Source organism: Xenia sp. Carnegie-2017, unplaced genomic scaffold, assembly GCF_021976095.1.
Source record: "Xenia sp. Carnegie-2017 unplaced genomic scaffold, XeniaSp_v1 HiC_scaffold_14, whole genome shotgun sequence".
NCBI classification, from domain to species: Eukaryota; Metazoa; Cnidaria; class Anthozoa; order Malacalcyonacea; family Xeniidae; genus Xenia; species Xenia sp. Carnegie-2017.
This window is the reverse complement of record NW_025813447.1, coordinates 12,176,732-12,200,017: the sequence shown is the minus strand read 5'-3', so window position 1 is coordinate 12,200,017 and position 23,286 is coordinate 12,176,732. Positions and strand designations below refer to the sequence as shown.

At 36.0% G+C, this 23,286-nt stretch overlaps 3 protein-coding genes across 3 annotated transcripts in view; all 3 read right to left on the bottom strand.

Annotated features, from left to right (window-relative positions):
- Positions 1 to 20,452, bottom strand: part of LOC124434027 (dynein axonemal heavy chain 10-like) — a 34,007-nt gene extending 13,555 nt beyond the window's left edge. The window contains 41 exon segments of the mRNA XM_046983883.1: positions 292 to 453; positions 827 to 1,225; positions 1,479 to 1,613; positions 1,768 to 1,920; positions 2,175 to 2,666; positions 3,018 to 3,275; positions 3,480 to 3,774; positions 4,033 to 4,151; positions 4,358 to 4,549; positions 4,869 to 5,015; positions 5,209 to 5,397; positions 5,620 to 5,772; positions 6,034 to 6,168; positions 6,314 to 6,497; positions 7,085 to 7,185; positions 7,327 to 7,495; positions 7,845 to 8,068; positions 8,181 to 8,414; positions 8,493 to 8,615; positions 8,848 to 9,080; positions 9,435 to 9,592; positions 9,727 to 9,938; positions 10,528 to 10,706; positions 10,940 to 11,042; positions 12,232 to 12,348; positions 12,486 to 12,644; positions 12,774 to 12,938; positions 13,363 to 13,452; positions 13,604 to 13,835; positions 14,046 to 14,206; positions 14,356 to 14,544; positions 15,003 to 15,143; positions 15,347 to 15,460; positions 15,890 to 15,976; positions 16,244 to 16,371; positions 16,671 to 16,875; positions 17,313 to 17,489; positions 18,015 to 18,263; positions 18,681 to 18,797; positions 19,009 to 19,207; positions 19,479 to 20,452. Coding sequence (XP_046839839.1) covers positions 292 to 453; positions 827 to 1,225; positions 1,479 to 1,613; positions 1,768 to 1,920; positions 2,175 to 2,666; positions 3,018 to 3,275; positions 3,480 to 3,774; positions 4,033 to 4,151; positions 4,358 to 4,549; positions 4,869 to 5,015; positions 5,209 to 5,397; positions 5,620 to 5,772; positions 6,034 to 6,168; positions 6,314 to 6,497; positions 7,085 to 7,185; positions 7,327 to 7,495; positions 7,845 to 8,068; positions 8,181 to 8,414; positions 8,493 to 8,615; positions 8,848 to 9,080; positions 9,435 to 9,592; positions 9,727 to 9,938; positions 10,528 to 10,706; positions 10,940 to 11,042; positions 12,232 to 12,348; positions 12,486 to 12,644; positions 12,774 to 12,938; positions 13,363 to 13,452; positions 13,604 to 13,835; positions 14,046 to 14,206; positions 14,356 to 14,544; positions 15,003 to 15,143; positions 15,347 to 15,460; positions 15,890 to 15,976; positions 16,244 to 16,371; positions 16,671 to 16,875; positions 17,313 to 17,489; positions 18,015 to 18,263; positions 18,681 to 18,797; positions 19,009 to 19,207; positions 19,479 to 20,452 — 8,253 coding nt within the window.
- On the bottom strand, positions 20,206 to 21,546 carry LOC124434028. The gene is made up of 3 exons (XM_046983884.1): positions 21,201 to 21,546; positions 20,715 to 20,952; positions 20,206 to 20,491 (listed from the first exon to the last, which is right to left on the bottom strand). Exons 1-3 carry the CDS (start codon positions 21,412 to 21,414, stop codon positions 20,482 to 20,484), a joined length of 462 nt encoding a protein of 153 aa, XP_046839840.1. The 5' UTR covers positions 21,415 to 21,546; the 3' UTR covers positions 20,206 to 20,481.
- Positions 21,547 to 21,813: 267 nt separating this feature from the next.
- LOC124434296 (coiled-coil domain-containing protein 92-like) lies at positions 21,814 to 23,253 on the bottom strand. Its single transcript, XM_046984185.1, has 3 exons — positions 22,993 to 23,253; positions 22,860 to 22,910; positions 21,814 to 22,761 (listed from the first exon to the last, which is right to left on the bottom strand). The coding sequence occupies exons 1-3, from the start codon at positions 23,114 to 23,116 to the stop codon at positions 21,968 to 21,970; spliced, it is 969 nt and encodes a 322-aa protein (XP_046840141.1). The 5' UTR covers positions 23,117 to 23,253; the 3' UTR covers positions 21,814 to 21,967.
- Positions 23,254 to 23,286: the final 33 nt, after the last annotated feature.

Sequence of the window (23,286 nt, the reverse complement as noted above, 5' to 3'; positions counted from 1 at the left end):
TCAATCATTTGCGTATGTACCCATTGAAGTCTTTATAAAGTTTGAATTCTTTTTAAGGTTTAATAGTTAAAACTGATGCTAAAACTTGAGTTCTTACATACTTCAGTTGAGAGTTTTCATCACAAATCACAAAGTACTCAAAAGTGAGTTGTATATTGTTCAGTCGGCTGTCTCTACGTGAAGTAATGTTAAAGTTGGAGACCGTTACTTCATTCAAATTATTTAGTATGTGCAGTATGAAAGATCCCTATGATAAACTCTCAGTGGACATCAGGAATTTTATATTTTAACCTCTTCAAAAACAGCTTTCGATGCTTCATAGTCGACAATGTCTTCATAGACACGAATCTCGCCTGTCAGTGAATTTCGATAATCACCAAATAAGATGGGTTCACGTAACACAAAATCAAGATGAGAGGAAAATTTCTCCTCCAAGAGACCGTTAATATAACCCTATAACATAAGTATGACATCATAAGTATGACATCATTCTATTTCTTAAGGAATGACAAAACAATAAATATTTGGTGGAGAGAGAGAGAGAGAGAGAGAGAGAGAGAGAGAGAGAGAGAGAGAGAGAGAGAGAGAGAGAGAGAGAGAGAGAGAGAGAGAGAGAGAGAGAGAGAAAGCTGGTTTGAAAAGTAATTTGGATAATGATTAGACAACATTAGAGTTTTAACCTTAGAGACAAGGGATATCAGTGTAAAATGTCTAACATTGTTTCAAAACGAGGGAAAATGTAAAGATAAAATAAGAAATAAGATTTATAAAGTGAGAATATATTTTCGTGATGCGATGAGCATTTTATAAATGTATAATTCCAAACCTGTACGGCAGCCTTATCAACAGCATTTGTAAGACGATCGTGAAACACCCGTAAGCATTCGTTTCTCCAAACACGGACGAATTGACTCGCATTCTCAAAGCGATCAGGCACTGTCAAACACAATCCCTGGTACACACGTGAGAGGTCACGCAGATTGAAGATGTAGTGGAACTTAGACGGTGTAGGGGGATGATTTTGTACAATTTTTGCATAGAGATCTAAAGTTGACGAGGTTATCGCATCAGTCAATCCTATAACCTCCTTAGAAAAAGGTTGAAGATGACCATCGAGGATAGACGAATAGATCTTCGTGAGAGACTCTTTGGACGGAAATGTGACGTTAAATACACTAAATAACGATATGAACCTCGGGTCAACTTCGTTACGACCACCACCAGGCTAAAGAGAAAGACCATACTTCATGTAAGAAAAGTACCTAAATACAATTTGGAATGTTACAAGCAAACTGGCAATAAATTTAGGAAGTCATCTATAACAGCATGAAAGCAAAACAATTTCCTCGACCGTGAAAAATACTTGTCTGTCCAGCTTTTAGTAAAAATATTACTCTTTGGAAAAGGGCAGATTCGTGTACTTCTCTCCCCCACCCTGTAAAAATCAATGCTCAAGTTATGTCATGCAGCATACGTACCTTTCCCATAGCAGCAATAAAACCAATATCTCTGTAGTGTTTAAGATTAAGTTCTTTTCCTCTGTCGTACATACCACCTCGTTCCAATAGTAATTTTAGCAAAGCAATTGGCTGTTGCGTTCCGTACTCGTCTACCTACATAAACAAAACAAAGGGATACGCACTTTATAATCAACATCCGTGTCGGGGGGGAGGGGGAGGGAATAAAGATTCTTCAAATGATTCATACAAAACATGAACTATGAAGCATTGTAACTTAATTTACAATATAGATCAGAAATGAGCTGACCTGTGGCATATTCATATCATCCATAAACACCAGTAGTCTCTTGCCCATCGGTGGCCCATATGTATCTTTTGTTCGCTTCTCAACATTTGCTTCTAGATTACGTTGAACGTCCATTGACGTGGTTCGTGATGAGAAGTTTATATTTAACAAAAGCTACAAATGAGAAAGGATTTTGCTTGAAGTATAAGGAACTTTATTCACGTTTACAAGCAATAGCACAGGCCTATAGGATTCTCATCAAGTCAATGACTAATAGTAAACTATATAAGTATAGGGAGAACAAGTAACTTGATTTCTTATGTACCATCCTCGCTATGACATAAGTATAAAGAGATCGATAACATTGATTTGATCAGTTTTTGCACTTTACTCTTTAATCACAACATTTTCATTATTCTCATACATACCGTCGTATCGTTGTCCAAATTACGTAGAAAATTTGCCGTTGTTGCTGTTTTTGAAGTCCCAGTTTCCCCGACCAGTACGACTGGTCTCTTGATATTAACCATTAGAGAGAGAAGCCACGTGGTACGGACCGTGTCGAGAGTAGGTACTAATATCTCACTGAACTTGACCGAACGATCGTGATTGTATTGTGGGACGATATCATGCCATGCTATCCACTTTTCTGCTTTTGAATCAAAGTAGTACTCGTAAAGAGTGGAATAAGCGGTGGGCAGTTCACCTGGTCCAACAACACTTCCTTCGGTGGGGTTCTGGGGAAGACCAGAGAGCCGTTTGATATAGCCGTCGAATACAACGCGATCATCTTCAAGAAGACCCGCACCCAGAGACCAAATAATTGAAGTTATAAAGAGACCTTCCAATATCTCAGCGCTAACGGTACATCCACTTTCTGTCGGTAAAAGGGCGTCGAGCATCTTCGAAAGTTGAGTGACCTAATGAGGGTAAAATATCGTAGCTTAGTGCAAGTATAAAACTCAACAGAGATGCAGCAACTCAAGAATTCGCCAGTGAATTTTTAAATACTTGTACACATCTCCACTTATAATTCTTCTTTTTATCAAATTATTGTGAGCTTATTTATAAATAATGCCTTAAAAATTGTTAAATAGGCAGTTAAAAAGAACTTCTCAGTTTTAGTTTAATAATGGTTCCATAGGAATAATTATCTTTCAAATCTCACGTAAGCCACGTGTTTATTATGTGCGTATAACCATGTCAGAATTCAACACAAAGGTCATTAGGCATTTTAAATAAACAACAATTCTTTTTTCTATTTAAGTTACCATATTCAAGTTGGTCATTGGTATGATGCTCTTTAACTTCTTTCCCTGTTTTCCATCCATCACACCGTCCAGAATAAGATCAATGCTCGATGCAACATATTTTTCAAACAATTCATTGAGTTCAACCTGTTCATTTTTGTTTGCTCTTGCCTCGCACCATTTGGTCCAGTAAGGTAAATAACCAAGATTCTTAGGGTCCACGTAGACCATACCACAGCGTGAAACCGTCGCTGGTGAAGCGTACCGCAAATCGGCAACCTACGAAAAGAAAAAAATACACGTAGAAAGTGACGGAAAAGTTAGGTAACATAGGGTTTTAGCTCATACAGACACTATTCATTCAATGTAAGTCTTCTTCAATAGCTTAAACACTTGGCCTAAAGAAGCCTAAAGAAGTACAACACAGCCTAATGAAGTACAACATTCCAGTTAAAACATACCAGTGACAAAAGTAACATTCACCTCAAAGAGCAGCGCACAATGTTTTTGTAATCGTATTCGTTCGCCATTGGCCAAAGTGAGCAGTTTATTATCATCCATAACTGAGTTCATATTTTCCACCCATAATGCATCAACATCTCCATCAAACACAATGTACTTGCGTTCATTTTTCTCCGTGGGACGATTGATGTCGCGGAATATACAAGATAGTAAACCGTCAGTCCAGTCGCGTGTCACCGGATCAAGTGTACCATACAACTCAATAACGGAGCAAGCTTTAGCGTTAAGTGTGTAAAGCTTAGTAGGAATACCAAGTCTTAAAAAGATCAATGGAAATAGACATGAGACATCTTAGGTGATGCTCTGAATAGCGTAATTGTCACGGTGAACAAAAATTGAGCATTTCTTAAAAGAGCGATATTTAACTTTGTTACCACAACAACTATGTCTTTGTTTTAAAAGTAAAAGGTAAGGTCAAAATTTGTTTTAAACACTAATAATCAATCATGAAAATCAACAACTCAAACATACAACAAAAAGGAAAGAAACGTAAGTTGGAAGATAGAAATTAAACCTCGTTTGTGCTTGAGCCAACGTGTTGATCACGACACTTTTACCTCCACCAGTTGGTCCCACGATCATTGTCGTGTGTCGAGTTAACATTGTCTCGTACATTTGAACAACCTTGTCAGCCTAAACGAAGAAAAACCATTGTAGAAATTATAATAATCTTGTAAATATGTTAAGCAATTGATTGCTGATAGAAATTTCCAAGTCAAAACAAAAAACTCTATGTTACTGCGTATTTGAGATACTACACACGAGACTTGAAAATAATCAATGCCGTGAGGGCTTAGTTAAATATAAGGAATCACCAATGACATTGTTTTGATGGATACCTGATGAGGCAGAAGAACGTATTTATTGTCAACCAAGACAGCTTCAACAGCGTCGTTAAAGTTGGGATATCTTACTCGTGGACAATCGAGACCTGGGAACAAGTCAGCAATCAGACCAAGGAAGAGCGGCACGTCTTCGAAAACAAACTTGGGTAAATTCATATCACGTAAAGCTCTCATGAGAACGACATCCTAGTCAGGAAAGATGGTCATAAATACATAAATAAGAAAAAAATAAAGGAGGACACATCACTAAAAGTTTCTATTTAATGTATAGCAGGATTTCATGAATACATTGCTTTATCATAATGCATTCATAAAGTGATCTGAGGATGAGCCTTTAGTCCTTACATATGTACACTGAAAATTTAATTTTTATTTACTAAAATCTAGTTCATTACTCAGGAGTGATCTCATACTGGAATTTTATTGCATAAATTCTCATGTCTATACATACTTTATCAATTTTACCTCCCAAAACTCAAGTTTGACCAAATTCTAATAAAGATACCTCATGAAGATTGGGAGAACCTCTCTTCAATTCACCGGCCATGACCAAGACGGATTTCAAAGCCCGTAAACCGAAGTCGTAATGAGACTGTTTTGATAACTGACCAGCAGCCAGTTTGTACAGAACTGTCATTTTCTTCGCCAAAACCTAATCAGAAATGTGAAAAAAAATGATCAGAAAAACTGTTTTCAAATATTGAATACAAAGTGAGTCACCACGGCATTCACCGCAATACTGTCTCTTGCTAAGAATTAAACCATTTAAAATATAAAATCTATAAGAGTACGCATGCGCAGCAGCACCTTCATCAAACGAGAGACACGGGCTGTTAAAATCCTACCTTAGCCAATAGGAAACCTTCAGAGAACAACATAATTTCACAAATCTGTTGCAGATCAGGTACAATACACACAACTGGTCTAAACAAAGCTTTGACACTCTCTGGTAGCTCAGTACGACCGGCGTATCCTGGGTTCATAGTTATAAATATACCCATACGAGAATCCATCGTGATCTCTGTTCCTTCAAACTGGAGGCAACAGAAAATATATTAACGATTTAAAATATGATAAGAATTTAATTTATACTGTGAAACCATTAGAGAAACATATCAGATGTTAAGTAAGGTGGTACTAAACCGTTACTACCATGATGTTTTGTAAAAATTTCGCACTTACAAAAACATAAGTACAAACAGGCATTATTTCAAATGACATCATAAGTAATAAAGATACAGACAGCAAACCAATACCTGGATCTTTTTTAAATTGTGTATTAAAGCATTCTGCAAGGTTTTAATCTGAGTTGAAATGACTGATAAGACAGAGACGTCAATACGGTTGAACTCATCAAAACATCCCCAAGCCCCACATTGAGCGAGACCAGAAAAGATCTTGCCAATTGACTGAAACACAAGATATACATTGTATGAAAATACAATCAAAACATTCGATGCGACAATACATAGATTTGTTTACATATGGTTCATTTTACAAACAAATATTGAGGTTCAGCTGATGTGTCGACGTTTACCTAACAGTTAAACAAAGTAGAAAAAGTAGCTATGTAATTAAGCGTTTATTACAAATATTATTTTGTACGTTTGTGATATAATCTAACGGTCAGAAATACTATAAGCAGTGTACTATTTTTCCAACGGTTATACCTTATAATCCATGCCTTCCCCACAGTTCGTAACGACACAAAGCAAGCCTAGAGCCTTGGCGAGATCTTTCGTTGTTTCTGTTTTACCAGTACCGGCAGGTCCTGCAGGAGCCCCTCCCAAGTACATCGAAAGAGCCTGTTCAACAATCAGTACGTAAATATATTACTAATGTTGACAACATAGTTGATATGGGTGTAGAATTCACGTTCACAATCAGAAAAGATACAAACTAAAAATGGTATAGAGATTAGCGGGAGTTACGTATGTTCAGGCTCCATACCTGTGTTATAGTGAGATATATTCTGTCTGTAAGAGGAGTAATCACAAGACGACCATTGAGTCCCATGTACTCATAACCATAACCAAACTCTCCTGAGCATTGTCTGACTGTCAGGTTGTCAGGAAGTTGGTCCCAGTAAAAACGTAATTGGCTTTCCCACTCAAACTCACGTGTATCCATGATACTGAAAACGTCAAAGCAGAGATGTAAGTACATTTAACCTCTACGGTGACATATAAACTAAAGACAAAGGAATTTTTTACCAATATTTCACAGATACTTTGTCATATATTGCTAGAAAATCTCCAACATCATCCATATATTTTATAAATTGTTCGTACTACGTATATTTTCTTTGTTTTCCATTTCCTACGCCAAATGTACAACACATGTTTCCTTCCCAATTATTTCATATAGTACAACTAGTTCTCTAATCTCTATGCCTTACTTCACAGATTTTGTACATAGTAAACTCCAAATGTTCCATGCAGTCTCACTTCTCTTCACCCTTCCTCTAACTTTACGTTGAGTCGTATACACTGTCCCCAACATAACGCTTTCTCTATAAACATCCCTCCCAAAGCGTTATGAAATGATAACTTCAAATTATACCTATCTCTGACGAATCGATCAATAATATCACGGGCATGTACTTCAAATTATACCTATCTCTGACGAATCGATCAATAATATCACGGGCATGTACTTCAAATTATACCTATCTCTGACGAATCGATCAATAATATCACGGGCATGTACTTCAAATTATACCTATCTCTGACGAATCGATCAATAATATCACGGGCATGTACTTCAATAATTAATACAGTGTTGAATTTCTTTCGATCGTTTTTTGTTAAGTTTGAACGAACCTAAAATTAAACGAAAATTGACAACACTAAATATTAGAATGTTCTCCGAAATACGCATAACATACTTGAGTCGATATTTAAAATTTAATAATAATATCTATCGTATATTTGCGAAAAACGATCAAAATTTCTCTTACTAACTTTCACGACAAGTTCATCGATTTGTTTGTGCATTTTTCTAGCGTAGTTTTTCATCCCCTTTTTGTCTCCCTTTTTTACTTTCTGAAACACATCTTCGACCTCCCATGTCCACCAAACTTGGTTTCCAGCCAAAACTACCATACCTTCATAACATAACATCCAGTCGACCCTAATGAGCAAACAGAAAAACAGTTATGTATATATAAAAACAAAAAAACACAACATTTAACCTGTTTCAGCGAAATTCAACTTTACAAAACGAAGTTTCTAAGATCAATCGTACAGATAATAACTTTCTAAGACATCGTTTAGAAAGAAGAAAACTAGCTAGAGAAACACAAAAATTTAGCTTTCAGCATTAGATTGCTCCTAACGAAGACAGAAAGTTATAACATTAGATCATATCAAAAGTACAATACTTAACAGAAAGACAAAACTAGTGTTTATAAGAGCTCGATGACGAAATAAGTTCAAAACCAACCAGAAAATCAAAATAAACAAATCCCACACTCACACACCTCTCCATGTTATCACAGTATTTATAAATGGCTTCTTTCGTGATAAGTCGATTGGTTCGTCTCATCTCGTTCAGGACATTTGTCATCCAATCCTCGACTCTTCCTTCAGTAACAATGGCTTGTCTAAACTCCATTGTTTCTCCTTCACTTGAAATCATTGCCGTTGCCACAGTTTCATGAGATGAACCCTCTTGAAAACGCAAACTGGAAATGTTATCAAACATCTAAAAGAGAAAAAAAGTGATGTTTGTTATATCGCATCGTGATATTGAAAATCAAGAGTTACATCAAGAGCAATGTGATGAGCAAAAAATACATTTTTTATCACCTATTCACCTTAATCATATGCTCTTGAACGCAAGTTGGATCATGGCTTCCAAGAATGGACAAAAGCTCGTCATCAGATATAAAGAAAAACCTGGGGAAAGCATTACGTTTCGAGTCAAGATAATCATTCAAACTTTTTTGACATTTTTCCAGACCATTGACCAAGTTCTGCATCGTTTCCAGTCTTCCAGCCGCATGACAAGAGTCGAGAACTTTTGAGTTCTTTGCAGTGTCTGTCATGATCTACGTGAAGTAAACAAATTGACAAAATACAAATCCTTAGAGAGGATAAACAACATCAATTACGACGAAGTATTGAACCTTTTTGAACGTCTTATCAATTCCATCAAACTTTTTGGCTTCTTCCGGTAACTGGGAACGAATATCTCCACCAATGAAAATGCTTTCCAAATACATCCACTTCCGTTGGACGACCATCCAAACCTTGATGAAATGACAATAAAACTTAAAATATTAAAATATTAAAGTTTAGAAATCACAACTTCATTTTTGAATTCCTTGAAAATGAAGCATTCACAATCTTCTAGTGAAAAAGTATTCAGCTATTTCATCTTTTAAAGTGCAAAGGACAAACATTCAAAATGCGAGGATACGTATTTCTCAAATAAAAAGAAATGTCACCGGATTCAGAAGCAATAAATAATGGTGTCCCTACTTCAACAACTTCTCCGATATGAGATAGGTTTTTCTCCCACTTGTTCACAGACTCCAAGAAAGGTCCCACAAAACGCGATGCTGACATGCTTTGGAGATTCATCGCATTATCATCAAGGATTTGTAAGATTTCATCGACAGCACCGATGATGAAGCCACGCTCCTGGGTGCCTTTCATGTACTTCAATACAGTAAACTTCATGTTACCCCAAGTGTCAGACACCTCGTTCATGCCTAATGAACAATTAACAGCAAAAAACCATTTTGTTTATTGGGAAAATAAGCTACACTTTGTACCCAAGATTGCATTCATTGCATATACGCAAAAATATAAGCACAGATGACGATATACAATGCTGACATTTCTACAAAATTAACCATAAATCCATGACGCGTTATGAGAGATGAATTATGAAAATGTTCGTGAATTTTATACCATTAAACTTTCCCAGTATCAATCAATAGAAATTACTAGCTCAAAAAAATCCCATTAATTTGAACTAGCAAGCTTATGCTATCTTGACTCTGCAATGATCTTGTAAATAAAGCATTCATTATTTAAAGCCTTCGTCGTAAAATTTAACGTACCTTTCTCAATACTCAATTCTTTCGTGGCACTACTAGTTATATCTGCAATGACTTCACTAAAACGATGCAATTCCATTGCAAACATATTTTGCAGCGTGAACGTTTCCGGATTTAAGTCAAACTTCATCCCAGTCAATTCCATTAATTTCTTCCAATGTCTGCAAAATAAATAGAACAAAATGAAAAACTTGCCCGTATCACTGTCACGGTTTACGTCAATATGCAGCAAGAATAAACAAGACCTAAAAGACAACAGAAAAACTACATCATCTATCCATTCATGGTCAGTCACCTTTCTCTGAGCGCTTCATTCTTTAAATCGGAAAAGAGAGGAATTGAATCTTTGAATTCCTTCATTTTCTCCTCCAAAATTTGACATACGGGCAATGCCTTGACTTGTCGAGGTAGTCTCTTTAATTCTTTTGTAAAAGCATCAATGCCACCAGACAAGACGTTTACATCTAGGTTAGCCCATAATGTGTTGGACCATTCATCTCTTGCAGCCTGAGAAAAAATGAAAATGAAAACATTAAGCGTGCAGTTTCGCCATCGTAATATTACAGTTTAAAGCAGACTTAGAACTCCATGAAACAAACCAATTTTTCATAACGTCTTTCAAATTGAAAGGATCACGGTAAATAGAAAACGAAAACAAACTTTAACATACAACAAATGTTTGTAAAGTGAGCTTTACATAAAAAGTTTTGGACTATGCAGTTTCACCTTAGAAAAATCAAAAATAAAAGAAAATCGTTTAACGTTGAAAGATACCGTCAAAGTTCCTTCGCTTCGTGTCCAAGTCTTATAAAATGACACTTTCGTTAAACAAAATTCTAATCCATGCAATCCAAGTTTAAAATTTTACAATGAATGCAATCATCATTGCAGAATTACGAACCAATTATGAAAAAGATGCGTCAGTAGTAATGAATGTTAATGTTAGGATTATCGTCGACGTAACTAACTTGTCTCTCTATGTATCGCAAACTACAAAATCCTAAGCTCCATTAATGAAAATAAAAATATTGTTCCAAGCAAACGAAAGGATCTGGAAGCAAGGTTCAAATACGAGCCTTATTGAGTTCATCCGTACCTTTTGACGTTCGTATATCGAAAATACTTGTTCCAATCCATTCAACTCTTGTTCCATCTTCATCATGGCAGGATAGGATGTTACAGGAATACCAAACAATTTCTCTGCATTAGCAAGTTCCTGTCGTTCATTCTCAAATTTCATGAATTCTTCTTTAAAATCTTTTAATAACTCAACTCCTAGGGTATCAACAAATTCAATATAAATAATGCAAACAGCATACATAATGACAACTGTCTTCATTGATACGCTGTAATTGAGACAAGTTCAAGATTATTAAAATGATCCAAAAGTACGCTTTTCTATACTATTTACTGCAACTTTGGAGATGATCTCTACAAAAAATTTTTCTTCGAAATCTATTCTTGTAAACGAGTTATAATAATTCTATTCAGCTTTAACATTTCCCTACCTTTATCCAAATCAGCACCAACAGAACTAGGACCAAATTCAATAAACTTCTCTTCTAATTTCGCAATGTCAGTAGAGAACACTGAAACTTGGTCTTGTGTAATCTAAAATTCAATATAAAAATGTAAAATGAAACTAAAAATTTCAATAAATTTTCACTCAGTTTTCCTATAGGCCAACAATCAACGGATTGGAAGTTCAATCTATGGCAGCCCACTACAACCAGGCAACCACGAAGTTTAAGGTATGGCAGCACACTACAACCAGGCAACCACAAAGTTCAAGGTATGGCAGCACACTACAACCAGGCAACCACGAAGTTCAAGGTATGGCAGCACACTACAACCAGGCAACCACGAAGTTTAAGGTATGGCAGCACACTACAACCAGGCAACCACAAAGTTCAAGGTATGGCAGCACACTACAACCAGGCAACCACGAAGTTCAAGGTATGGCAGCACACTACAACCAGGCAACCACGAAGTTTCAAGGTATGGCAGCACACTACAACCAGGCAACCACGAAGTTCAAGGTATGGCAGCACACTACAACCAGGCAACCACGAAGTTCAAGGTATGGCAGCACACTACAACCAGGCAACCACAAAGTTTAAGGTATGGCAGCACACTACAACCAGGCAACCACGAAGTTCAAGGTATGGCAGCACACTACAACCAGGCAACCACAAAGTTTAAGGTATGGCAGCACACTACAACCAGGCAACCACGAAGTTCAAGGTATGGCAGCACACTACAACCAGGCAACCACGAAGTTCAAGGTATGGCAGCACACTACAACCAGGCAACCACAAAGTTTAAGGTATGGCAGCACACTACAACCAGGCAACCACAAAGTTCAAGGTATGGCAGCACACTACAACCAGGCAACCACGAAGTTCAAGGTATGGCAGCACACTACAACCAGGCAACCACGAAGTTTCAGGCATGGCAGCACACTACAACCAGGCAACCCCGACGTTTCAGGCAAGGCAGCACACTACAACCAGGCAACCACGACGTTTAAGGTATGGCAGCACACTACAACTAGGCAACCACGACGTTTCAGGCATGGCAGCGCTCTACTACACAATCAACTCTGCTAAATAACTTACAACTAACCACGAAGTAGTGAAAAACTATCCAATGAAGTTGAACTTATGGTATTACACGACACAGTTTACGAATTTGAAATATTACAAAACTTGCATAGGCATAACAGAACCAGAGAGCATCTAACCAATATTTGTTACTACCATTTACCAACAAACAAGGTTTAATTTTTGATGAAAGTTACCTCAGTAAATTTGACTTTGACAGACACCAAGCTTGCGTCTACCCACTTTGATTGCATAAAAAGATCATCCCACATCTGCGCAATTGACTTTGAAAGTTCCAGTTCAACTTCAGGAACCTAAGAGAACATAAAGATAAAAATCCACAATAAAATAACAAATACAACATTCATCAATCTATGAACATATGTATCCTTTGGTGTATTTGTTATGTACACTAGTTTCCTAAATCAACAATACATACATACATATGTACCTCAATTTCATAAACCAACAATGTTCTATATCGTTCAAGGATATCTTTGATTCTTAGTTCAACATCCAATGACATATCCCGGATGCTAGCAATCACTCTCAATACAAATTTTAAATCTTCTAAAGTATCAGGAACACGCTTCAAATCATTCGACAAATTCTACATGGTTAAAATACATTTTGTATAACAATACAATAAACGACCAGTTTTGTGTGAGTCAGTGGACGGACTTCCTATTTAGCCGTAAGCTTTCAGCACCTAGCTAACACAGTAAACTAGTGCCCAAACCTCCATTTCTGTTTTCAATGACATCAGATCTTGCTTTGCAGCCTCATTAAGTTGTCGTCCAAGTTCCTTTACCCACGCACGGGCATTTGCCTGCACAGTTACCGCAAGCGGTTCCAACTGCAGGCGCACAAAATCAATATCCTTTGTCATAGGCTGGTTGACAACCTACAAGAATACGATAATATGAAGAAACAAACGTTCTGCTCATGTGCTCCAACTGTGAACGTCAGTGAAGATTCGAAGGAAATTTCCATTCAGTTGTTTAAGGTCAAAGAAAGAAATAATAAATTCATTTTACATCAACCGACATGACATTTTGAAGAAACCTAAGCATACGTAAAACAAACAACGTTTAATTTAAAATTTCGGTTTACGAAACAATATTCTTTTTCTGTGATTCCTCATGGCTTGCGTGATGAAACAAAGTATACTAAATATGAAACTTTTAAATACTTTGAGCTACAAGCAACTAGTTTTGAAAGATATTAAAATATTACCTTTGAACACCTGAAGCTCAACTAAAAAACTCACCTCATTGGCTAGATTTGAATAAAACTCACCTCATTGGTTAGATTTGAATAAAACTCACCTCATTGGCTAGATTTGAATAAAACTGCAGTTTATCATCATACGCAATACACGATGGATTTTTCGCAGCAAATTTCTCAACCATGGTCGACTAAAACATGAAGCATTGTGTAAGCATAGCAAATGTAAAATGATTATTTTAAGATGGTTAGACAAACCACATGTATTTCCTAAGAAAAAAAGAGTACATCTAACTTCAGGGTATTTACGATGGGATTACTGTACGGACTATACTTGTATACCTTGTCAAGTTTCCATAACACTCGATAGCGTTTCCATCGACTGAGGAATTTGTTAAGTGATCCCAGTGTGTTCTGGACGCTCTTCGAAATATTTTGCACAAGCTCAATAACAACTGGATTGTGAGAGATGTCCGTGAAAAAACTAATAATCACGGGCTCATCTTGACCCTCAGTCTGCTGAGGTGGGGTTTCGACACAAGTGCCGTGCATCCAGCGAACAAACATCTTCGTACTGGTGTAAATAAAAAAACAATACACAATGTAGAACAACTAAGACATTCTTCAACATTTGTCCTACATTTTCTCGTACTAACATTAACATGCACTTACAAACACAACAAATGAAGTGATGCAACTTCCGAGAACAAAATTCAACTTTCAATATAAAAGAGAAGGATATCCATACATAATTTTCTACATACACTTAGAACGTTAACTTTACCTTTCCACGCAATCTCGAACGGTTTGTAAGGTTATTTTAAAAATTTCTCCAGCCGATGGGTTAAGAACAATCTCAGGTGCTGACAAGATTGTTTCCACTTGAAATAACGGTTGTTTCGATTGAAGTTTAGAGTAAAACAATCGTAAATTGCGAGTAACCATCTAAAAAAAGTTAAACTAAAGACTAATTATTTCATCTCAAAACTCACGTCCTTTTATACTCCACTCATGAATAATCCAATGTTAAAGTCAAGTCCTTGTATATCATGAGTGACCTCATGTTAAAACTCGAGTCCTTATACATTCCTTACCCGAGTGAGACCTTGAAATACCAAGTTTTCCCAGTACGTGTAATAAGTATGAAGTTTGGGTGACCGTCCAGTGTTGGTATGAACAACGAGACCCTCCATTTTGGTGAGTAGAGGACCAGTAGCACGATACTTACGCACTAAAGTCTCGATCTCCTTCTTACAACATCTACTTACATGGTCAAAATATTCCTGTGGAAAAAAAATTTTATTACTAGGCGTAAAATAAACAAATGCCATCACTATAATGTTGATGATATCACATCACTTTTCATGACAACAGCACAGTTATTTACTGAGAGAGTGCATAAAACTGCATGCATGAAAAATTATAGCAATTGCTATTGACTAATGAGATAATACATACGTAATGTATACATTCTAAAAACATTGAGATCAACTTCAATATTTCTCATAGTAACTAAAGGTCGACAAGAAATAAAAAGATCTTGAAAGAATTTCCTTAAGTAAACATTAAATGTGCAAAAAAGTGTTTATTTTACAGGTTGCAAAAAATATAATCTGCCCGCCGAATCATGTACAAGGAATTTTTAAAGACAACTTACAAATTGAAGCTACACCGTCGAATATTTTGTTGAATATTTTAAGAGAGTCAGGTTGTTACATGACTTAATTAAATAGTGTCAAACCTTGTGGCCTGGTAACGAGGAAGTCAACTTTGATGGATAACGTCGGAAAAAAACGGTTCGTTCGAGTAGATTCAAGCGACTAGTGACATCTTTTGCATTCTTCTGAACTTGGTTCACTAATGATTCAAATTTGCTCAACGCCTAAAAGTGCAAAAGCCATTCTTGAAAAATTCAAGTGTCAAAAATATTACATTTGTCAAACTTATATTAGATCCAAAAAAAAACAAAAATGTGTCGATGAGGATACATTAGTTCTTATGGGAACAGATATGTATCCTCCATGACATGGGCATCCTCAAGGATGGATGTACTAGTAAGCAGAACGTAAATGATAATTATAATACCTGATTACAACGTGTGATATAATCCCCGATACCCAGTGAGTTCCAATTTAGTCTCTTATGGCCTGGTTTCAAAACACGTTTCAACTGTTTGATATGATCATCAAGTAACTGAGTCTGAAGAAAAATGTGAAAAAATTAATGCAAAACTGAAAATCACGATTTAGCATGACAAATAACAAATGATTTACGGCAATTGTTTAGATAGAAATGGTAATGGAACAATTCCTTACAAATGCAACAAACTGCATACACGATTGAAAGATTTCTAACAAACATGTCGATATCCTAAAACAGCAAAATTAAACTAGCAATGCTACGTTTGCTCTATCGCAGTAATATTATATGTTTTTGTTGTTGGGAACTAGATTGAAACTAATTATCTCATCGAGTTCAAATTTTAGTTTCCCATGTCTATGTTCAGTTTTTGTTAACGCATATTTCACCATATAAGCAATATAATTAAAAAAAAGACATAAATTGCTCTGAAATTCAGCAACTTTTTCTCAACTTTATAAACAACTTTTTATTTCAAAGCAACCTCACCTCGGGAAGATTCAAATTTGACAAAAGAGCATGATATTGCGCCAACATCTGTTTTAAACCATCAACATGTTTGATGAATTTTTCTTCCTGTAAAAATAAATAAACTATAAGTATTGGTAACTTGGTAACTATGACGTAGCGTCGTAACATGTTTTTTTGCCATTATAATAAAATCATCGCCAAAACTAACCATCAAGTGGAAGAAAATATGTACTTGGACAAATCATTAACACATCGAAAACAAGTACTATACTAAATTTACAAAATTACACAACATATGATGTCATGATGAAGTAACAATGTTGAATATTTTCCTATTTATTCCTATACACTTTATACGAGTGGATGCATTACCTGTAAAGAAACGTTTCTGGCCAGTTCAGGGACGTGGAAGCCTAACTGCTCCATGTACTTTGTTTCTGTTATGATCTCGTATAATTTCGGTGAAAAATCGACAACATACTGAACATTTAAATTAGAGCCTACAAAAAGATAATTTTCTTTTAACTATACAAATATTTTTTTGTTTTCCTGAAGTCAAAAATACATTTCACGCACTGTTGTAAAGAAAGTTTTCCCATTCCCAATTCTAAACACACTACAACAATCAACATTGGTTGATGTTCATTGTATGTACACACTAAACATTTATAGTTACATGTGTAGTATGGTCGTGTCATGCTATAATTTACTTCTATATCACGAGAATATAGTAATAGCTAATTTCCTAAAGTTGAATTCAAAGTAAAACCATTCCATACTCGACAGTTGTCACACTTACTGTATACAGGCGATTTTATATCATTTTCTGCTGGAGAATCATCCTTCACGGATCTCGTCGTCGCAGAGATGCATACAGGTCGGGTTAAAAGATTTCGTTTGAGATAAGACAAAAGATGGCTTTCCACATGTTCTCGCCACATTTCAAATTTCTTATCTTCGTACTGCTTCATAAGCCTGCCAACTGAGAGGTATTTCTTGCTGATCTACACAGAAAAATATGCTTAAGTTTTGACTGCGTGTTACCCAGGCAACTGAGAGGTATTTCTTGCTGATCTACACAAAAAAATATGCTTAAGGTTTCACTGCGTGTTACCCACGCAACTGAGAGGTATTTCTTGCTGATCTACACAAAAAAATATGCTTAAGTTTTGACTGCGTGTTACCCACGCAACTGAGAGGTATTTCTTGCTGATCTACACAAATGCTGATCTACACAAAAATATGCTTAAGTTTTGACTGCGTGTTACCCACGCAACTGAGAGGTATTTCTTGCTGATCTACACAAAAAAATATGCTTAAGCTTTGACTGCGTGTTACCCACGCAATTGAGAGGTATTTCCCGCTGATCTAAGCAAAAGAGCACTTCATGACGATAAAAAATTCAGACCCTCATCTATCTTAATAATTTAGAATTAGTTACCATTTTTCCATTTTCACTGTTCAACATTTCTTCGATTTCCTGAAATCTCAAGATCGTGTGTTTGATACGATAGAATAAAGATCTTTCCCAACCAATAGCACCAGCCACAGGAGGTTGATTCTTGTACACTGGAGGTGAAATGTGACCCGCTTTAAAAAGTGCGTAAGCGGCATCCACCTACAGTTAAAGTTAAATATTTATACACACAATAGACGTATCACACTACTGGTGTTGTTGAATGAAAAAATAATGAAGAATGCTTTTGTCTGCGTTTTTATTTCATCATTAATGAAGTCACTGCGAATCTTTTTTCTGTTCTGACATTATGATGCATAACCATATCTCCTTTATAGCAAAGTAATGTCGTAGTTAACATGATGAGACAGGGAAAGGTTATGTTTCCTTTATGATGTTGGTTAATATGGTGATGTAATAAATGGTGGTTGTTATTATGGTGATGTAATAATTGGTGGTTGTTATAAGGTGACGCAATGAAAGGTGTTAGTTTTTACAATGTAATGAATGCTTCTTTATGCTATGATAATCACATTGATATTGGGGATTACTGTAGTGATTAAGGGTAAGATAACGAATGGTCATCCCTTTTCTATAATGTTGTGTTAAGTGCATTATTAATGTTTTATTTATTATGGCTAACTAATAAATAGCCATTCCTTTTATCGAGAAAATGTACAGTCCTACCTCCTTTCCATACTGCAGTAATATATCGTTGAACTTTCTCATCATTTGTGAATTAATCGCGTCACGTGACCGAATATGCTTGAAATTCTGCAACATATCAAAAGCACCCTCAGCAGACCGCAGGGTTTGAAACGAATCGTCGATGAAGTGCTTTGCTTCGTTTTCGATTGCTCCAACTTCGCGACGAAACCTTTCCATGACATTTCGCCAGTTTAATGAGTGACGGAGACTAAACGGATCAAAACTAACCTGAAAAGAAAATATAAACCATACATATGTGCATGGAAACCTTTTGTTCCGTATTGTTTAAGACATCAAGAGAGAGAGAAAGCAAAAACTGAAAATTCTATGCTTTCTACACATTCACATTAATATTCATTCTGGAGTCCTGTTACTCATTCCCCTCATCTACAAATTTCATGAGGAGGTAGAGAGGGTCAATCCTTTCATATGAGATTTGTTCCACAACAAACATACGAAACAAGTTATATGATTATTAAAACTATTTTCTATATTGAACACCCTAATTACATCGAGCAAAACTCTATTGATAATAACTTTACACCATCGTTCACTACGAACAGCTCTTTTATCTTGTTTTTCTTGATTTCCTTACAACCAATCAACATTCAACTATACAAACTGCACAAATTTCTGATATCTTACATTTTCCAAAGGTTTTACCAAGCCATCCACCCGCTTCACAACGTCTTCGATTCTCTTTGGATCTCCTGTGACAGCCTTTAGTTCAGGACCAAATATGTTGTAAAATTCTTCCAACACCTGTCGTGAAAATGTTGAAGAAACAAATTGCTTTACAGAAGAAGCAATGATATGACAGATAAAAATGGTTATTTGATTCGAACACGATTGCTTCAAAGAAACGACAAACTGTACCTAAACTTATTATATGGCAAGTTTCAAATTAGTGCAACAGCTAACTTCCATAGAAACAATAGAAGTCTAGACGAACAGCACGGATCGGTGTACGCACCTGGGCTACTTCATGTACGTCTTCACATATTGTCGCCATGTAGTCTGTTCGTTCAAAGAGACGTTTTCTGTCGAATTCCCAACGTGCATCGCGGCCAGAAGCTTCAATCTTGGCGCGGGTTTCAAAGTAGGTCTCTTTCCACAGAATTAAAGTACGTTTGGCGTCAGATGTTTTTGCTTTGATAGAGGCAGGAGAATCCCTAGCAATAAAAAAACACAATTGAAATTGTTATAAAAGAATAAGAAATATTATTATTAATATTATTTATTAACTACTATTATTATTCTTAGTTAATGTTGTAAACAACACCAAACTATTTTTTTTCCAGCTAATTAAGGTATTAATTAAGATAAGATAAGTAAGATAAGTAAGATATCGTTTTAGGTATTCTTCCGATAAATTGTGCATACATTTTCTGGAAAAATACGAAACATTTAGAAATATGGTGTATGTATTTTGAGGAAAATTACTTGAATATAGTTCGAATATTGACAACTTTCGCAACTCTCTCAGCGAGTTCCCAAGCGATTCTTTCCATAAGTGGTACCATCCTTTCATCACGATTATAATGTCTTGAGATAATCCACACCATTCTTAATGCGTTCATCAATGAAGGTATTGTTTCCAAAATCACCTTAAAACTTGCCCCATGAGCAAGATTCTTGAAGTGTCTCTCCAGCGTCATTAAGAAACGGACATTATCTTTCGCTTCAACATAATACTTAGTCAATTCATTTTTGTGGTATTCAAATGTTGCTAGGCTGTCAGAACTCGTTTGCGCAAGGATTGCCATAACTTTGACGACCTGCGGTCGTTTCAATTGTTCAACAAGAGCGCTAAGGGTTGCATTTCGTTCTCGCCAGAAGTCCATCTCAGCCAATGTACCGTTACCTTGAGGTGTATGGTTCAACTGTTGCTCCAAAGCTGAAGCCATTGTGATCTGCCAATCATGAAGAGTATCCTCTAAACGAGGCAGTAATTCCTGATTACGCGATAACAACACAATATCGTCACATAATGGTAGTTCAGGCATTTTAAGATGAATGTCTCCAGCAAGCTGCTGCATAGTTCGACCAATGTGATTAGCAAATTTTTGCAAGTTTATCATAAATTCATCACGAATGACAACCCTGCCACCAGAAGTTGCTGGATCAGTCATAGAAGTCCCCTTTTGAGGGGTTGTTTCACCAGTAGAGTCCCCATTTGTCCCTGTCTCATACCTGGTTCCACTGTAACTTAGTGCAGGTAGAAACACATTTTGTAGTACTTGATCTAACATAAGCAACGTTGCATTTTCATTCAAAGATCCAAATTCAAAAAGATTTGGCATCATTTCATTTGCCTCTTCAAGTGAGGATGGTAAAGGAACAGGTCCAGCAGTTGTACGATGAAAGTATACAGCATTTGTTTCATCCATAACCAATGGTATAGCCTGACAGCTCATCAGCAGCACTGTTCGATAAACTTTATTGATCACAGTTTTCTAAAAATTAAATTATAATAAATGTGAAATAAGATAATGTAAAATAGTGAGTAGGAAGAAATCATATATCTTTCACAGCACGATATAAATCAAACACAATGTTGATGAGAAGTTAAATGTTATGTTTAGAATAGTTGCTTCAAAAACCCAGAAAATCACTATAAATTATGGTAGTCGTTTTTGACAATTGAAAACTACAGATTGCATGCTTCTGAAAACTTACAGTGGCAGGCTTAAAATTAATTCTTGTTTGTGATCCTCCTCTTCAGCAACATGCTTTTCATCTTGCACCATTTCTCCAGTTTCAGGGTTAATGTCCCCTTCACTAGCATCTTTTGATTTGGTTGGGACTTCGGGTGGTTGTATGCTAGAGTTGGGGATGCCATCCTTAGTTTCACTCACAGAGTTATTTTCACCATCAAACAAATCATCACCCTCCGGTATTATTGGAATTTCAGGCTCTAAAATACATAATAAAACTCTCAGTTCTTCTTACACTTGTGCTTATTGCAGTTCGTTGCACCTGAGGTAAGGACGCTTATGCCAATGCTCCTGTTACGAGTGAGGACCAAGTCTCCAAACTGTCATTTTACATGGAAATTTAATATAAATTTACATAGCATAACAAATAACACAAGACGACAAATTCATGATGGTTTTTGATACAAAATATGTTTTATTTTGTGTTTTATAGAAAATGGGAACTGACCTATTTCAACTTCAATCTCTTCTTCCTCTTCGACAATTTCCGAATGAAAAATTAATGCTGTTCCTTCAGCAGGAGTGTCGTTCAGGTATTTCTGTATCAAGCTTTCGTTCGCGCCTTCATCTCTGCTAAGCAACTCTTCAAATACTTCCCAATCAGCTATTTCCAGCGCCAAGTAAACTTCGTTCCTTAGCCATTCAATGCGTACGTCATCCATGACAAAAACTTAAAAATAGCTTCACTGTATTTTACTTCAAACTTATATCATTTAGAAGAAAAGTTCACGAGTAAATACAATTGAAAACAGCCGAAACATCCTTTTGTACTTTTTTTAACATCAAAGCGCCATTTTAACTTTTGTTGCTATGGTAACTATGCTTTCATCAATGGCAGAAGCAGGGAACCATAAGGAACAATCAGGTACATATAACACATAGCACAACACAGGGCACACACAATCTGATTAATTGGTGTTATAAGACAACAAAGCTGAGACAAAAAAACACAACACTCTTTTGAGACTAAAATTTAAAAACATTACACACTCAGTCCTTCCCCAAACCTGGTAGCCTGCTTATGCAATAGGAAATAAAAATTGAACAATAGGAAATAAAAATTGATGCACATTTCATATTTTTTTATGTATTCTTCTGCCAAGTATGTACAATATCACACATTTTCAATACAACTTTACACAAATTTTAAACAATATATCACAATGTAAGTATCAATCTTTAGTACAACAAATCTCTAGCCTACAAACATGTGCCTTAGGAAACTGGATCATATGTATTTGACCCTTGCTGCCAATTTTTTTCTGGAGAATTAAGAGGGGATATAATAATTTCATCAACTATGCTGGTGGCTTGCGTCCGCAATGTTTGTGGAACTTTAAATGGCATCTGCATCTTGCTGTCTTTAATTTCAGTTGCAATTGGCGGCAAGGGATCAGAGACTGGCTTGTAAAAAAGTTTTGGTTCTGGCTTTATGCCTGCTGTCAAGAAATCTGAATAATCACTAGGGATAGTTTTAGGTTCGTTGGATAGCTGCTCTTGCTTTGATCCCTTGGCAGGATGTGTCACTCTACGTGCTTGAGTAGTGAAGTTTTCATTACCATTTGTAGTCTTTACATTTAAAAGCATTTTGTGTGCAGTGGGATTAACTCTGCTTAATGACTCAGCATCAACACAACTCTTCGATGACACCATTTTGCGAATGTACCGTTTACGATTTGGGATGAAAGCCCTTTCATTTGGAGGGGTTGGAGAAATTGATGGATTGTCACCAGATATCTCTGTAAACTCTGATCTATTTAAGCTGTGTAATTGTTTTGTGAGATAAACAATATTGCCTGCCTTTGCATCAAGTTCTGAAGTAAGACTGGCAATTTTATTGTCTTTTATTCGCATTGATTCTTCATAATTCTCTTTAACCTTGTTCAAACTTGTCTGCAAAAGTTCATTTTGTTTCAATTTGTTATCCAGCTGTTTTTTTAATTCATTAACTTCCTGCGATTTATTTTCCAATTTCTTCTCCATCTTCAAACTTTCATTTCGATACGTCTCTAAAAAAGGAAAAACAGAATATATTTCTACAGCATGATGTAGCATAATTTCAATAACATAAATTTCGTTATAACTGTCATTATAGGTAATTTAATACCTTGATTTGGATTAATCAACGTTGCATTCATTGCCAGTTTAAAAGTCAATTCTGCAAGACAAAAACTCAACGTAAGTCATGAAAGCATAAAAAAACCCAAGAAGTTTAGCAATCTTATCGAGCAACGTCAAACCTCCGCATTTTTTCTGAAGTTTGCTAATTTCTTTATATAATCCTTCCAATGTTTTTGCATGTTCCTGTTGTAGAAACAACATGGAAGAGCTTTCGTTTACTTGTTGATGTTTTCTGTTTGCCATAACTTTGCAAACAATGAAGCGATTGATAATTGCTTGACACAAATTACATAAAGCTAAATAAAATTCAATAGAAAAATCTTGACCATTTCCCCAAGATATCGACAGAAATTCTACATACAGCGTTGCTAAAGTGACAATCAAAGTGAATAGAATTAAACAAGACGCAAAGC